The sequence below is a fragment of the Pezoporus occidentalis genome, unplaced genomic scaffold (genome assembly GCF_034315485.1).
Source record: "Pezoporus occidentalis ecotype Australia unplaced genomic scaffold, CSIRO_AGI_Poc_V1 ctg23, whole genome shotgun sequence".
NCBI classification, from domain to species: Eukaryota; Metazoa; Chordata; class Aves; order Psittaciformes; family Psittacidae; genus Pezoporus; species Pezoporus occidentalis.
In genome coordinates, this window is record NW_026914180.1 from 6,016,116 (window position 1) to 6,034,140 (window position 18,025).

At 37.8% G+C, this 18,025-nt stretch overlaps 1 protein-coding gene across 5 annotated transcripts in view; it reads right to left on the minus strand.

Annotated features, from left to right (window-relative positions):
* The window catches only part of PTPRN2 (protein tyrosine phosphatase receptor type N2), a 657,474-nt gene that overhangs the window by 59,737 nt on the left and 579,712 nt on the right, over nt 1–18,025 (minus strand). For all 5 annotated transcript variants that reach the window (XM_062621502.1, XM_062621503.1, XM_062621499.1 and 2 more), the window contains one exon: nt 2,989–3,136. In XM_062621502.1, the coding sequence (XP_062477486.1) occupies nt 2,989–3,136 (148 nt within the window). The remainder of the gene's footprint in view (nt 1–2,988; nt 3,137–18,025) is intronic.

Here is an 18,025-nt window from a genome sequence, read left to right on the forward strand (position 1 = left end):
TTTCCTTTGGAGGAAAACCAAAGCACAGCAGTAAGCAGGCTGCGCTGATATATACCGTGACCCATGGTCACTACTACAGAAGACAGCTTTTGACAGATGTTTACTGAAAAAAGTTGCTAGTCAAACGTTTAAAATACCTGCATATGTTTATGGTACACATAAATTAGACCATACAGTACTGACCCTACTGAGATAGTTTTATTTTGCAGAGATACAAGTAGAGAAGACAAAACCTGGAAAGATTTTTTTTTGGACATCAACATGCAGAGCTGCTTGTGTGTTCAAACTGAAAAAAAAGGTATCCCATTGGCCTAAATTATGGCAATCTGCTTGTTGGTTGGATAAAACGATGCTGTTTTGTTAATCTAGAAGGTCCGAGTTACTTCAATTGTTAGAATTTTTTTAACTAGTAATTAATTCAGTGCAGTGTCAAGTATTTTAAAAGCTGCTTGCAAATACAGAAGATAGGAATAAGAGTAAACTGTGATAAAATTGTGAGATTAAAGATAATGTTAATCTAGAAATTACAGCAGTTATGTAATCAGTAAAAAATAATATCATGTTATTTTAAGACTGGTTAAGAAAGAAAAATGCAAAGTAAATACAACATGATATTAAAGTTTCTTTAAAGCCTTCCTAAGATGAAATCTTTCAAGTGAATTGGCAGCCTTGTTCTATCTTGTCATGGTGATTATCAATATGAAAGGGGCAACAAAATGCCACCAAGATGTTACTCTTTAGGTGTACTTTGAATGTAGCATAACAACTTTGTAGCATATCAAAAATATATCAGCTTTGCTTTTTAATTTATTATGAAGCAAATCTGTGACTTTTTGCTACAGTTTTATTGTCAAGAATGGTAAAAAGAAAAGTGGTCAAACTGGGCTCATTCTCATCTCTATCTAATCTTAGAATCTACGATAACCATCACTTTATCAAAATTTAGTATCTTTTAAACTCTATGCCACAACTCTAGCCATTATCAAAGTAGTTTTAAAGATATAACATGACAGTTGTTTACCAGTATGCAGCAAATTCAGAAAGTGAGGGCAGGTAATTCTGTGCAATTCAGTCAAAAAGAAAAATTCACAGCGCACTAATAGCTACAATAGAAGCTTCTACAGTGTAACAAAGCCAAAACCCAGCATTTTACTCTTGTGAAATCACTAAGGGATTTTAAACGTGCTAAAATACTTCTAATTAAATTAGATAAATTGCAGCCACCCTGCCCATGTCCAAATACTTTCCCAGGTAGTACTGATTCAGTCTAGACTCAACGATGTGAAGAACAGGCATAACAATATGCCATGGAAGAAGCAAAGGCAGAGACTTGTCAACTGAAGACTGATCAACGTAGGCTGATTCATCCACATGGTACAATTTGATGAAAAGAGACTGCCTATCTTATCTCTGAGAACAGTTCAGGTCTCTAGTGTGGCATGACACCCAAGATAAAAATCTCTGCTCTTTAGCACTGCTGCAGCTATGACACTTCTGGATTCAGAGCTAGAATGGTCTGAGGGTCCCTATCTTATTGCTTGTTGAATCATGCAGACACGTCTCCTGCATCAGCTGAATAACCACCATCAATTTCTGGCAACACCTGTCGCTTTCATGCTTTCTCTAAGGCAGCAATCAGAAACTTTTTTATGAGCAGAGATTTGGAATAGCTTAAGATGGTCGGACTGTAAGTCCACACTGAAAAGAACACTTTAAGCAGGAAGATTAACTTGGATCAATTCACATTATCATGGAGCCATTTTCACATCCTACCATGTCAGTTAAATGCCATTTTTTTGGGACGGAAAAGAGCACAGAAAGTCTTGCATTCCTTCAACTTTCATGACTTCTTTGGAACTTTTCCACAGAAAACATATGGAAGTCAGTAAACTGTTGCTGTTGCCCCAGAAGGCTTTTGATCAGCACTGTATTTATTCAGGAGAATGAATACATATAGCCAAACTACTCTAATCCTCTCAAACAGCAAAGTATTGAAAAAAGAGCCCAAAAGAGAGCCAAACCCTGCTGAACTATAATGCAAGAACTGATGGGCTCAGTTAAATTACCATGTACTTCCAAAGAATTTTCAATCTAAATCCATCTCTGACATTTACTTAATGTGTTACCTGTCATTTTCCCATTTCTAAAGGAGAAACGGTACTTACTCAATGCTCTCATAGGGGAAATAAATGTTTTCAGGGCACTTTAAAAATTAAAATAGCTTTCTATGTTTGCTAAGCTACCCAGCTGGATTGTGGGCACACCGATTAAGGGTATTTTTGTTGCTGTGGACTGTGCATATAATCTCAGTTTCAGTTTTGTTTCATTGGTTGCTTAATATGTGTGAAAGCATTGCTTTATTTCAAGATGAGAAAGGTGTCTGCTTACAGGAAAGAGCAGATTCTAGGCATATAAACACGGGCTGCTCTTTTTGTTTGGTTGGTTTGTTTTTTCTGTTTCTCTTTTTATCCTAAGCCTAGCAGAGATTGAGAAACCAGTTTGCAAGCTTATCCAATGAAGCCTAAAGGGGCTCATTCAGTACAGCTGAGTATCTGATAAACAGATCATCTAGCCATGTTTATAGACTGCTGGTATTAGTGTTGGATGGACATGATACCTACTTGTCTAAACACAAACCAAACTTTCTGTTGAATGGCTACAGATGCCACCCTTGCACAGAAAGTATATTCCAGCACTGAAAAGCACTCTGGCTATTGAATCTTATGGGATGGCACAGCTGCAGCAGCAGTGCTATGTGACATAGTTGTGGTTTTTTGTAACATATATGCAATTTACAGGGAGATAAACAGTGCCTGATATGACAACAGGTTATGAAATCGGCCCATAGGTGTAGCTACAGTTTTCTAGTACACATATATTGTGTATTATGTTCACCTGTCATCTGTAGCTTTCAAACCACTGTGCAAAGGATACTATGAAAAGTTTCAAGAACTTCAAATGCAATCATCTGAATTAAAGTGTACATACATGGTACTACAGCCTGTGAGCGATTCTTCTGGATATTTTCCTCCTGCTCTGCAACAGTGGTGGCATTTGGTTCAGCCTGATAAGCACACAGAGCTTCCCACTCTTTCTCCAGACGATTCTTGTTTTTCAGATGATCTTCCATGTAGGACTGGAATTAAAAGAACACTGTATTAAGTATTGGCTTAGCTAAGCTCAAAGATGAACTAAGAGTATGTATCTCAGGATGGAAACCATGAGAATCTTGAGCTTTGGGGGCAAAACAGTCTTACACAGCTAACTCATTCCAGAAAGTTAACTTGAAGCTTATTTGTGCTACAAAAAATGAGAATGCTCACATGTACCAATGCTAACAGAGAACAAATGCATGAACCCCTCAGCTACTGAGCTTGAGGAGAAAGCTATTTCATTTTTAGTCCTTAGAAAAAGTAAGCCTAAATGTCTCTTTCATCAGGCAACGAAAAAAAAATAAAAGCCCACTGATAAAAATTACTACAACAGCAGCTCACATCAAACCGAAGGATTTTAAAACAAAACCTCAAACACATATGCATGTCACAATGGATCCAGTATTAAAAAATTGCCAGGCTGAAGTTTCATGGCTCAAGTACTGGGTCATTAGACACTCATCCTGCACACGGTCTGGGACAGAGATGGCCTTCAACTGAGAAAGTGGTGTTAATTAATATTAATATATGTTGCTAAAGACTGTACCTGGCATTCAGTAAAGCCAACAGAAGCATCGCCAAAGAAAAATGAATTGGCTGTGGCAAAAATGATGGCCCATCGGACTATATTGGTTTGGTTTTAAGTTTTTGCAGATCTCAAAACCTAAGGATGCACTACAGCAGTGGACCAGGAATTGGGTTCCAAAGTTTTCCAAAAGTGAAATAAAAACCTGTTCCTTTACCCCTGAAAATCACCCAAGTAGAAGAGTGGAAGACAGCGGAAAGGAGGAATGGTGGGCAAAACCAGAAATCTTCCCCTTGCTTTAATGTCAAAATTAAGCAAGTGATCACCTGCTACTATAAGCCTACTTACACAGCCAAATTACCTTATACAGCCTGTCATCTTTCCAGGGGATGGGAACCCCAATCCATCCCACCCCTACCAGTCTGATGCCAATGCCACCAAGAGATGCCCAGAGCCTGGAGGGGGATTGCAGGACAGTAAGAGAGCAGCTAAAGAGCAGCACAAAGGAATTGCAGCTACTCCAGCCAGTAAGTCAGCTTCATTGTGGGCCCAAATTAAGTGCCTCTATGCAAACACACAGATCATGGGGAATAAGCAAAAGGAGTTAGAGACATTATGTATGCATGCAGGGCTATGATCTTACCGGGATCACCTGAGACATGGTGGGATGGCTCCTATGACTGGAGTGCTGGAATGGAAGGGTACATACTCTTTAGAGTGGATAGGCAGGGGAGACAAGGAGGGGGTATTGCCCATTATGGCAATGACCAGCTGGAGTGCGTGGAGCTCTGCCTGAGGATGGATGATGAGCCGAATGAGAGCCTATTTACGGGTCAGGATTGAAGGGAGGGTAGGGACAGGTGACATTACAGCAGGGGTCTGCTACAGGCTGGCTGAGCAAGGTAGATGGAAATTAACACCCTTAAACTGATTAAAAAAGGGACAGTTTAGGGGCCAGGCTCAGAGTCTGGGTGGGGGTTGGGAGCAGGGCTGTGAGTGGCTCTGTCCCAAACATCAGTCACAGCAGCTCCTGATGGAGGACTCACTAATATAGCCCAATCTGCAGAAAAAAAACTTGTGTAGAAAAAGCTCATGCAAAGGATTCACTGAAAAGTACAAAAAGCAGTTTAATTGCTTAGAAAACCTTTTCCACAGACAATCTCTGTTATGCCGAATTCTTCCCAAGCTTGCTTTAAAGAAGAAAGGCTCTCATGCCCTCTCAGCAGGTTTAACAGAAGGTGCAAAAAGCTTGCAGCTTGTCTTCCGCCAAATGGGAGTTCTGCTAAAGCTGTCACTCCACCATACTTCTCACCCGACCAGCGAAGCAGGATACTGCTCTCTCTTGCAGCTTGAATGCTACAAAAGAGCCCCTGACACACAGCTTTGTTTTGTGCAGGGTTTGTTGGGTGTGTGTGTCTTTACAAGAGATTTGTAAATCAATCTTGTTACTGAAAAGCAATTCAAGAAGTGATGCTTCCAGAAAGGATATCTTTAAGGACACAGAAATAAATTGTGTTAAAAGAAAGGTTTCTAAAGGCAGTAAAACATAGTGCTGGCCCAGATACAATCAAAACACCTACTGTGTTTCTTTTTGCTTCTTTTCTGTAATGAAGGAAAAAGCATCACAGTGGACAGAGCTGTGACCTGATGGACAGGAAACTGTGAGAGTTACATAGCCCCATCGTGCATCAGGGGAGCTAACACATTCCCAGCCTTAATCCACAAGTTAACGGAATGAAACCACCCTCTTGTAGTTTACTTGTCTTTCCCAAAAGGCTGTTGCTACTGGGGAAAGGAGGGAGGCTAAAGATCCCATTCTTTTCTCCTGCTAAATCTGTGCCTGGATATGTACCCTGAACATCATATAAAAAGAAAAAAAAAGATAATCCCTCCTGTGCAGACTAGTTGGAATGTCAGAATTTTTATAAGGCAACGGGAAAAAAAGCGCAATATCTTACAATACCACTGAGCCAAGACTCCTGGCTTCAGAGCAGCTTTTTAGCATGCAGCAGGCAGAGATCAGGCAGTCAAGGACCAGCCTGTAGCATCTTCCCATTTTAAACCACAGTTTTAAAATCTGATTCATTTTGACATGCCCATCACAATGTCCCAAAGACTTCAGGGACATTTTATGCAGATACACTGCCAACACTGAATGTCTCTAAAATACATGAAGCGGTAGGCAAATGGCCATAAACATTTGATTCCTAAGGAATGGCTGTACGTAGTAAGAAGCTTCCTGTTGGCTCCATCTTGTCTATTTGATGATTTCAAGGACTGCATTTTAAAAAGAAATTTTATTTTCTTTTTAAATTGTTAAATGTGACACGGTTAAGGTAATTTGATTGCTTTTAGAGCACATGAATTTTTAAATAACTTCTCTAATGAGATATTCTTTAGTTTTACCTTACTTTTTCAGGGAATCCTGAGTGTAAAGAGAAATGAATGTTCAAATGAAAACACACTGAAATCTTTACTTCAATCAGACAACTTCTGGGTAGTTTCAGCACCTGCATCACATGGATCAGATTCGTGGAGCACTTCCTGACAGATCTTGAAAAGGTGTTTAACTATTTGAACAGACCCATGGATGGCTCTGCACAATATGAACATCTGCTTTACACTTGCTTAAAAAAGCTACAGAGAAAGAAGCTTGCTTTAAAACATTCAGGAATCAGACAATTCCCTCAGAGTTAAGTAATGTTTCATTTACAGCCCTTCAGAGCCCCTATACTCATCCCCATTTTGCTAAACAGAAGCTTAGTGATTTTGAAACACTCCCTTGGGAGCTGCTGGATGTACATTAAATTGAGTGGAACTTCTGATATTTTAGAGATTGTACGTCTACTCAGACCCACTCCTTAATTAGGATGTTTTCATAAGACATTCTGCAGCATTTGCCTGGTACAAAAGAAATTCATTACCAACATGTCAAACATGCACATGATTTTTCTTGTCCCAGAGCAGCAGGTAAAATAAATAGAAGTTGTCACCACTGTTATTGTAATGTTTCTCAAAACCTGCTGAAAAAAAGTAGGTCTGGTCTCACCAATATGTCCACATCAAGACAAGTCCCTTAACATGCTATTATTTAAACAAACACTGTCTGCTTGGAGACATCTCTTGATGTACCTTAAATTTCATTAAGTCATATTTTTCCTTCTATAGGGCCTACCTGAAAGGACAATTGGTAACCCAGTTCATACCTTCCCTTGCATACACAGATAAGATACTCTTGCTAACAAACAAGTTATGAAGACAAGAAGGATGCATCAACATTACATGGAGAGGCAGGATGTGTTATAAAATCTATTATTATTGTGTGAGACATGCCTATTGAAAGGGAAAAGATGGGCTTTCAGCCAGAGGATGAAAAGCTGTCCCAGCGACAATGAATCTCTGGCCAAGAGAACCAATGCCAGTGGCAAATAACAAGACAAATTCAGTGTGCCTGAACACAGGTACAAGGACAGAACACAGCAGCCTCGCTCAGCTTTGCTAAAACTTCCTGAGTACTCAGTGGATGTTATAATATGGTGTCAAACCACTTCAGTTTTCTTCACTTATTTTTTTTTTAATAAATATAACAATTAGACTCCTCTTATTATCTGGTCAATCACCAAATCATAGACTTTTGGAATTGTTTAGGTTGGAAAAGACCCTCAAGATCATCAAGTCCAACCATTAACCTAGCACTGCCAAGTCCACCACTCCTAAACACCACATTTACTCATCTCCTAGATACTTCCAGGGAGGATGACTTCACCACTGCCCTGGGCAGCCTGTTCCAGTGCTTGACAACCATCTCAATGAAGAAATTTTTCCTCATATACAGTCTAAATGTCGCCTGGCACAACTTGAGGCCATTTCCTCTTGTCCTATCACTTGTTACTTGGGAGAAGAGACCGAGTACCTTTTTCACAGATAGATACTTGTTTTAAAAACACCTGTTTTGTTAGCTGATGTTCAGCTTTTACAAAAAGTAACTATTTTTGATAACATACTTCCTATATGGTACTTCATTAGACATCCTTTTCACGACTGAGCATGTCTCTTCTACTGAAAAGATCACCAACTCTTAAATTGACAGATCTCAACAGGTCTAATCGACTCTCAAATGTCAGTTGAAGAAGTGGAGGGAACATTATCTTAATCCTTGTGAACAGAGACCTCTCAAATCCACACCTTTCATCTGTGACAGCCACTGCTTTCAAACTACTGCTGGTTATGCCACGCAGAGGGCCAGACAGTGCTACGATGCTTCAGTGGATTCCTCAGAAGGAATTTGAAGAGGAGAGAATTTGCCTTAGATATTATATAGCAAATTGTGCACTAAATAGCCATACTTGAAACGTTTTGTTATTCTCTCCAACTGACTTAAGTAAAAGTGCTTTTTTTGCCTTTGTTCCTCCTAACTTGTAGACTACATTGCTCTGGCACAGGACACGCCAGCATTTTTGCTATTCTGCTTAAACTTCTTTATGTTCTTCTGTACATATTGCATTGACTATATGTAAAAGGAATACTTTTCTGGAAAAAGACAATTTGCTTTCAACACAGCATATGATTTTCTCCTTCATTTTCCTGGCTTAGTACCTCATTAGTGGCTTCATGTTAAATATCTCTGTTCCCACTCATATTACTCGCAGTGCTGTACAATTCAGAGAAAAGAAGCCTATCTGGTAACCCAGTTCCAGGCCCTCAAATAATGCTTTGTTTCTTTGACCTCACTAAGAAACTTTCTAACATTTAGGTGCCCTGTATCTAAAATAGAAGCCTAAAACAAAGTTTATTACTATATCTTTGGATACAAACTGTTCTGACTATACACTGTATTTCTGGAAATACTCAAATATTTTCAATAAGGAATAGTAATCCTCATCTGAGATGGCTTTTGCACAGGAATGTCTACAGAACTGCTTTTCTATTGCAAACTTAATTTGCTACCAATTATCACCAATCCATTTATTTTAACCTAAGTCTGCTTACACTGAATACTGCTCGTCTGTATAATTTCCACTTGTATATATTTAAGATCTTCGTGTATATAATTCATGATCTTCACAAATCATGAAATAAAGGATCTATAAAAACTATAGAAATCTCTTCTTGTGACTCTTCAAATATAATTTAACTTTATTTGTTGTACAGGTTTTCAGGTCTAAAGTTTCCAACTTTTGAATTACTTTTCTGTCATCAATTCTGTGCAGAACTTTACACTGTGATACCATTTGTAAAAGTTATTATCACTGCCACCCACTTCCAGCTAATTATTTAAAAAGTTGAATATAACTAGATCTAACAGCAGTTCCTGTACTCTGCCCAACACTCCCATACATAGCTTTTGATCATTACTTTTTGTGTATCATCCTTTAGCCACATTTCAATCCACATAACTGTCTTCTAAAGAAATGATATTAATTTTTCAATTAACTATTCATAAGACCATTTCAAGGCTTTATTAAAATCTAGATAAATGGCATCTGTTGTTTTTACTTCATCTACTGGTTTTGTAGTTTTGGTTAAATAAAAAGCAATCAAGTTTGTTGAGGCAAGATTTATCCTTTGTATAATTGCGCACATTCTTACTCATTGTGCAATATCCAATGGAAAGGATGGAGGAGATTAGCAAATGCACAAAGGAAAGACTCCAGCCTTCTCCATCCTCTTAAATGAGACCCTCACGCTTATCTCCCTTTTATGCCCTTGAAAAATCTCTTGCTAGATAATCAGCAATTTCTTTTTTAATAGGTGCTTCATTATTTTCCAGGGCTGGAGTCCAGACTCAGGGAACAGCAATAGAAAGGTTCATTTGTCTTCTTCTCCTTCCTTCTCCACACTCCTCTTTTATAAAATTATGATTACTTTAGTCTTCTATTTTGGTGCACCAAAACTTGTCCAGATCTGCTCTAATAAAGCTCCCCATGTCACTATTATGATCCTGACCATATTCAGACCATAATGTTTCTCCACATTTTCTAATATTTTCGCATATCTCTTAAAACCTTGTCATAGTAATATTGAAGTTACTTTAGGCTCTTCCTTGTTTATAGACAAGGTCAGTCTTCTCTCTGAGCTGCCATGGTGTTCTTGCAGAGACCAAAGGCTGGGAGCCAAGCACACTTGCTTCCATGAAGTATATACTCTCAGTGGTGCCCCACATAGAAGAAAACACCAGAGCAGAGCCAAACAATGCCCGTATCTTTTCTACCTTTCTTCCTTAACAAAGCAGATCTTAAATAAAAGAGGGATGTGCTATCACAACCGATTTGTCTGTGATCAACTAACATGTTAAGAAAATCAGTTTTTTCCAATAGTTATAGTTCGATTGAAGCACCATAGATGTTTCTGATGCTCTGATCCAACCAACCCTCAATAATGCAGAGCCTACAGCTGTTATCAAGACCAGCTCCATCTCTGAAATGTCACTGTATATCTGTCATTAAAAGCATTAGCTTTTGTTCTAACATGGCAAATCAAGTTTTCAACATTAATGGTAGAGAAACGTGACTTTATTGGGCTAGTTACATTGAGTATATATATATACATACATATAAAAATAAAAATCCCACTGTGGCAACTCATTGTCAGTATCTCACAGAGCTTGTATCTGGAAGAAATCTCAGTAAGTAACATCTGGCTATAAAGTCTCACATACTTTCAACCCTGGGGAGTGTTCTGCATTCACTACTCTCAATGGTAACACTCCTGACTTTACTGTAGCCAAGATTTCATCATCTGATTAGTAAGTCATTTCAGGCTGAAGGCTCCTTTCTCTTTTCTAACTTGTCCTGTGCCATCCTGGATGTCCTGACATTATTGGTTAGAACTAAGTAACCACAGATGAAAAAATCTAGGAAAACAAAACCTGCAAATTTGTAGTTTGCCTTGATAAAATACACTGAGAAATTCTTTTTACTCCTCAGTTTTTGCAGCCATATTACTACCATAACGTGTTTTTTTTCCTAATATTTCTCATATTTCTCAGTACCTGATTATACCACTGAAAAGAATAGTTTTGAACCCTTTTCAATTAAGTATTTATTTAGTTAAGTAAATAAGAAAACTACTATGAAGCTTTGCTATTAATTTGGCATAAACCACTACTACTATCATACACAATATTGTAGGTGATGAAGGAAAACTAAAAACAAAACAGAGGGAGGCAATTCTCTGTCACAGCAACCTTGCAGTTTGGTTAAGAATCATACCCCTAGATTGTTTCAAATAGGTTGTATTATTTGGAAATAAGTTCCATGGTGATGTCAGCCAGCAATAAAAAAATGTCATTCCATAGTTTCAATTTTATATTTTTAGATGTAAAGGGCAGATGTAAAGATTACTCTAAACAACTAAGCATGTACATAGAGAGCAATTGTGCTTTAAGCATGCCGTCTAAAATAATTTTAAATGATTGCCCTTGGGTTTCTAGAGAAGTATCGTCTTTGCATGAGCAGTGCATGGCATTATCTACCAGACTAGGCTATCATGCAACTTTTGCAAGAATGACTGTAATTCACAAGTACATTAAATGGCAACCTACATTCTGTTTACCTAAATTAATATACCCTTGATGTAGCGTATATCACTGCCTCCCCCTCTCTTAATGCTCTGATAATAGAGTTTTGTAACTTGTAAAAGGATTACTTCAATCCAATCAGCAGGTGCTGGGATCAGTGTGTGTCAGACAAACACTTGCTAATCCCTTTTCTTGCAGCTCCCAGCTGCCAAAGGTGCTCAATGAAATCTCAATGAAATAGCTGCATACAACCTGGTGTGGACTAATGAAGCTTTTCAGCTCTGGAGGAAATCTTGTAACATACATGTTATGCTAAACATTGCTTGAATCAGAGTGATACAGGCAGGTATGTTTTTAAAAGTAAACATAGTTGAGAAATAAAACATAAAAAAAAGAGAATGCTTAATTATGAAATATTTACTCTATCTTGCTCTCTAAATACAGCAGAAGACAAAGAAATTCACTCCACAAAGAATCCCTTCTCAAGGACTATCAGCTGCTTAATGGTGTCTTCTAGGTCTTAAAATACAACCACCCTCATCTCCTCCTTCTTACCCCCTCTCTGGAAATCTAAATTGTGCCTCTGCAGTTTCACCCCTGCAATTACTTTGCTTGAAATACACCTCAACAAAAAGGAGAATATGATTACCATAAAAGGAATATAATTACCTCCCTTACAATCTCTGTATTTCTACAGCTCCTTCTGTCCAACTGTTTGAAAGTACTCACAATACTTCTGCAGGGGAGGCAAGCACCGTTGCTGTTCCACAGATGCAAAAATAAAAGGGCAGAAACATTGACGTGAATTTCACAAGGTCACAGAATATGCCCCTAAACCACCGATTTTGCATGGAAATTCAGAACTCGGTCTTCTTGACTGTTGTTTTTTTCCTTTTCCCATGATCATGTTTATAAACAAGTCCAAAGGTCACGTAACCTTCATGAATCTGATAACATTTTTGTAACCACAGCGTACCAAATGTTCTGATTTTAATGACATTAGAACAGGTTTTGTTTTGGGGGGGTTGTTTAGAAGCACAGGGTTTAAGTGGTTGATGAGTAGAGGAATTTAATTTATGCACATTAGATTCTGCTTATACAAAGACATGCCAAACTAAATAATAAAGATTTAAAAGATGAATTAGCCAAAATCAGTTTCCAGGCTTTCTGTAGGTCTTATGTTAGGCTTCACCTACCATAAATAGCCTTTAAATAAGGGAAGAATGATACTTCAAAAAATGAAGGGCTAAACCTCTTAGCCAAATACTGCTATTTCACAGCATGGGATGTGTTATGACATTTCTTAAAAACAAAAATAAATCCAAACAAAAAAACCCCAAACCTCCCCATTAAAGAAAACTCTGCAGTATAGGAAGTGATGCCAAGGATAGTGTCATTGGATTCATCAACTGAGACATTTTGGGAAATGTTTCTGGTAGCTTTGTTAAAAAGTAAAAGCTCAAGCTACTGAATAAAAAGTAGCAGAAAAACTGCATAAAATAGACAAATCAAGTCGTTTGACTCTGTGATAAACATTGACACCCAATTCCATTCTCAGAGGAAACTGACATTTTCTTTTTACACTTTAAACCGATTTTTGAGATGATCCTTTCTTCTCACATTATTTTTTTTACTAATTTGAGCATCATACCACAATCCAAGACATTTCTGTGATTCATTTATATGCATGCTAATTATGTCCTATGTCTGAAATTAAAACTTTAGAAGTATATTACTACACAGTAATTACCTGGCTGAAAACAGAAAACCAAATTCCCTGCCTTCTTCCTCTCCACTCCCTGCTAACTCAATTAAGCATCTAAATTTGGGTTCCCAGTTGGGTACTGTATTTGCAAATTTAGATTTTAATGAAATAAAGTCTGTGTTTCTTTTCAGAGCACTTGTATAGTCATCTTCATTTACTATATATAAAGATTGCTAAGAGATAAATATAGAATTCTGAAAACGTCATGGTTAAAAATAATCTTCTCTTCAAGCATGGTCAAATTCTTCAGAGATAATAAGACTAGGAAAACCCAGGCAACCATGACCAAGTACATCAAAGTGATAGAGCACATGATGTGATTTATAGATAGTCTAGCAATTTATGCCTCTGCTAGACGGTGGCCATCTTGAGGGTAGAAAGAAAAATATTATTTCTAAAGACATAACATCCTTAGAGCAAAGGGATAGGCAGTAACACTCTTACTACTCTTCTTAAATATGTGAATAAAAGTGAGCAGGTGCTTCTCCAGGAGTAAATTATAACTCATAAAGGAAAATCCCTCTGCTTTTCAGTGGTTGGGGTGGGGGGGGGAATATCTAAACTGGTAGTGAGAATTTGTACACAAACACACAGAGGTTTACGTGAAAATTCAGAATATGCAATATGAAATCCTAGAAGTCTTGCAATCCACGCTATACCCACAGCCTAGCAGCAGATACATGCATAAGCGCAAGTAAACATATGGTCACCTGTGAGAAAAAGCAGTAAAAGAACAGACTGGATAATCAGTCTTTTCCTTAGAGAACTCCCTTAACAGTCAGAGACAAGAAACTTGAAACCACACCAACATCTTCGATGGTCAGATCTTCACATTCAAGACCACTTTGGAACCACATCCCTGACCTAGGAAGTTCTATGTTTCCACACTGCAAATTGCAGGGAACCAACCCTACTGCCAGTGAGGGCAGAAAGCAGAGAAGAAACTCCCTTTCCACAAAAGTACTTTCAGGACTTAATGGAGAAGGCTGTGGGAGAGGACATTACTGACTTCTGCCCTACCCCTTCCAAGTCACACTCACAGCCACATCAAACCAACATGCAACAGGACACTCAGCAATGCTGGGCATGAGAAAGGTGCAGCTGGCATCTACCCAGCTCCCAAGTCTAGAGGAAGGCTCCCATTTTTAGGCAACCTTTTATCTCCGCTCCATAGGATTTTCAGCTGAGGTTGGCCTAGCTTAGTGGTTCTCAAATTCTCAAATATTTTTCTCATGAAAGCATTCAAAAGGGATTGTGAAGTGGTGGTACAAAAGCTTTAGAAATGCATAAGCTGAAGACATCCGACCTGCTCCTGGGACTTTTGGGTTTCCATGGGAGCCAGTAAGGCATAACACTAAAGAAGTTCGATGAACACTGGTCTAATCCATAGATGAAAATATCTGAAGTGTCAGAGGGCAAAATAAGAACCAGGGAAAGACAGTGTGAAAGAGGACAGAAAAAGAAGCCACGAACAGACTGTAGAGGTCAACAAAGAAGCGAAATGATGAAAGATGACACTATATTGCAAAGAAAGAAAGTCAGAAAAACAAAAAACAGAACATAGCAAATTAAGAAAATGCTATGGGAAGAAGCAAATTTTGGTCATAACTGATGACTGTCAACATTTCTTCATGTGTGGTTTCTTCTCCTTGCAACATTTTCCTTCACATGCTGAACCAAGGAGAAAACATTGAGAGAATGACAGTAGTAGTTTTGAGGAGACAGTGCAAGTACAGCTCACTGCTGTACAGAAGGAAAAAGCAAAATAAAGAACCTAAAATTAAATGTATGTGTCCATGTCTGAGATAGCTAAAGATCTAGCAGATCGAGAACATATTCTGTAAAGAAACTGTTTCTAGTCCAGAAGAGGCTCTAGAAAAATTAGTCAATGACATCGTTTTCCATCTTAAGGTAACTGCACACCCTCAGTTTGGTTTTTACAAGCTTTTCCAATGTGTATTTAATATCTTTCAGCCAGCTCTCCAAATATGGAATAGTTTGGTCTTAGATACTGAAGCCAAAACTAAGCACGCAGAATCAAATCTGACGAACCCAAGTGTAGAACTCCTTTATGCTTTTATGTATTAAAAAAGACTAATAAGGGACAAATAAGGGCAAAAATATTACCCTTCGATATGATACTTTTTCTATTTAAGCCAACATGATCAGTCATGAGAGGAGAGTACAGAGACATCAGCGAATGGAAGTCTAATACTGGCTGGCTCTGCTTCTGACCTTAAGGTTAGCCTTGGTCAAGATAGTTCCCTGTCTGTGCCTGAGCTTCCTGAACTAAAAAGACAGGATAATAATACTGACCTTTAAAAAGGGCTTTGAACCTACTGATCAAAAGTGCTACGTAAGAGTTGACTTATTATTATTTTGGTTACTGAAGTGAGTTGAAAGCCTCTCAGTGACTTGCATCAAAATTCCTTATATCAGGCCCCAGAATCCTACCTGAAGGACAAGGTTTCTCCCAATTCAGTTGTGAGGATACACATATGGTAAGTCAAAGCTTGGTGCATACACTCACATACCGCAGAGTTTTCTTGACTCCCGCAGAACTTTAAATGACACAAAAGTAATTTCTGGACTTCCAGAACAAGTAAAGTTATTAGGCACCATCAGTATATTTTCTACATTAATAGTAGTTAGAAACTATTATAATGCTTTCAGTCAAACCAGTCTAGTGCAAACAAAGACACCAATAGGTCAAAGGAGGCAATGAGGAAAAAAGAAAGCACTTTTCACAGGCAGGTGAGCAGTAGCCCCACCTCCCTCCTGCTGTCAGCCAGGGGAATTTATGTTGCTGCTTCTGTGTGGTTGCTGTGGTTAATCAAACCAACTTTTCTGAATGCCTTCCTACTAAAGCAGTAGATAAATACTGGTATCAGAAAAACTCCTGCATTTAGAAGAGCTTTGGTTTTGGATTTTGCATTAGCTTCACCCTTGACAAATTCCACCTCTTAGCTACACCAGCCTACTGCACTGGCATGGCAACTGTCTCTTACTGTTGTGGTCTACATGGTTTGTTATGATTCTTACAGATAAAGAAGAACCCTTGATGTCTTTGACCTAACACATGACTATAATACATTCAAAACATGATTTTATAATGAAAGTGCTCCTTCAGGTATTGTTACTGCATGTTATTTAACAATTGCTATGCTTAAGCTATACCCTTTAAGCTATACCCCTCAAGCTATACCCCTTAGATTTTGTCTGATGAATGTAGACTGTAGTACAAAGTGTACAGCACTTTCTGCTACAATACCACTCTATCTGCAAGACTCTTGCAAAAAACATTTGTAGGACTGCAGATATAAGGCTAGTTCAACCTGCAATTTTCTGAGTGAACCCAATGAAATTTCAACATGGTCCACACAGAAGTAAAGCCTGGAGTAACCTCATGGTAGAGCACATACCTGGGGGTTGCTGCTTTATACAAAGTCCATTTACTCATGCAAATAGTGTCATAATCAAAGTATTTAAATGATCTCTATCTATCCTGGTGGTAAGATTTGTCACTGGTAAAGACATGTGACATGTCTTACATTAGCTTTATTTTCTGTAATGGGACACAGACAAATTAATAGAGTTCTTTAACATACATCTGAGTATGGCTGAAACCACTGCAAATTAAATGTCGTAAATTATCACTGTTTTGCTTTTCACCGTTTATGTCACTACATATTTGCAATTTTCTCATCCTGAGGAGTGAAAACAGCTTTGTCAGCTTCATTTGTACACTGCTGTAAGAGACAAAAATTGCAATATTGCAAGGAAAAGTTTTAAAATTTAAAATGCCATGTAGTTTTTCATTAACATTTAAAAGACGTATATATTATACCTCTGCTCACAAATATTTATCTATACTTATATGAGAATACTGTTGCTGTACATGGTATTTGTACACAAGCATACGTGTGGATATAAAGCACCCACTTCTGAATACTCATCTCAAGACACATGACACTACTAAAAATATATGAAAACTGAAAATATACTACCATTTAAAGGAGTAAGAATGCCTAGCTAAACATGAGGTAACATTTTTACCCAACATAATTATAGACTTTTTACATGCCATAAAAATATCACCAAGATCTAGCACCCGATTCTGACTGGGCTCCCACCTGCTAATCAGATGCATGCAGATACAGCCTTGGGTGCAATTTCAATTCTCAGATTTTTCTGCTGTAGCTTTTTTCTGTTATCTCAGTAGACATCTTCACTTTGGTAACATGGATATTGAACTACCATTCTGCTACACATTCTAGGAATATGCACACAGCAAGTAGCTCGGCATCAGCTCACATATGAACAGCCTTAGCTCCCATCAAATATTCATTCATTTAAAAAATATTTGCACCCTGCTGTCAAACTTAGACAAATTCATACTGAGCTTCAGAAAATAGCTGTTTTAATGGTAAATGATGTTCCAGAAACCTCTTTCAGGCTAAACACTCTCATCAAAATTATTTTAATAAGAAAGATTAACAATTTCAACATTAGCTGCTAATCCCCTTTCATTTGAAACTGTGCTGATAAAATTCTTTGCTTGTCATTCAAATAGTAAGTAATAATTATAGATTTGGGGCCTCCATCTCTTGCTTCATTAATAGCAAATTGCATGGAAGTCTGAAGCATAAAGTCAGCTTTGATACATCTCAAAATGCAATTTCCATAGCTTTCCTTAGCTATGTACAATTAATTACAGAGTTAATAAGGGGAATATGTTAATGAAAGGGAAATTATTCACTCAGACCACCTGGTCTTATCAAATTTCTTTAATATGTTTCCTTCTTTCTGTGAATTTGCATGACAGCAAGAACACAAATCATGGGATGCATTGCTAGTCTGTTAGTATTCTTATTTGCAAGCAGCTAAGTCCACTTAAATCTAAAAAGAACGTAAGAACTAGTCAGTACTAAATGACTGTACTTGTTTTGTCAAGTTTAGTACCTTTTTAATTTTAAAACAAAAATGTTTAAACAACTTTGTAATTACCACACTCTCCTCAATGCTAGGAGTATAAATATAATGTACCCAATAAGGAGACATTG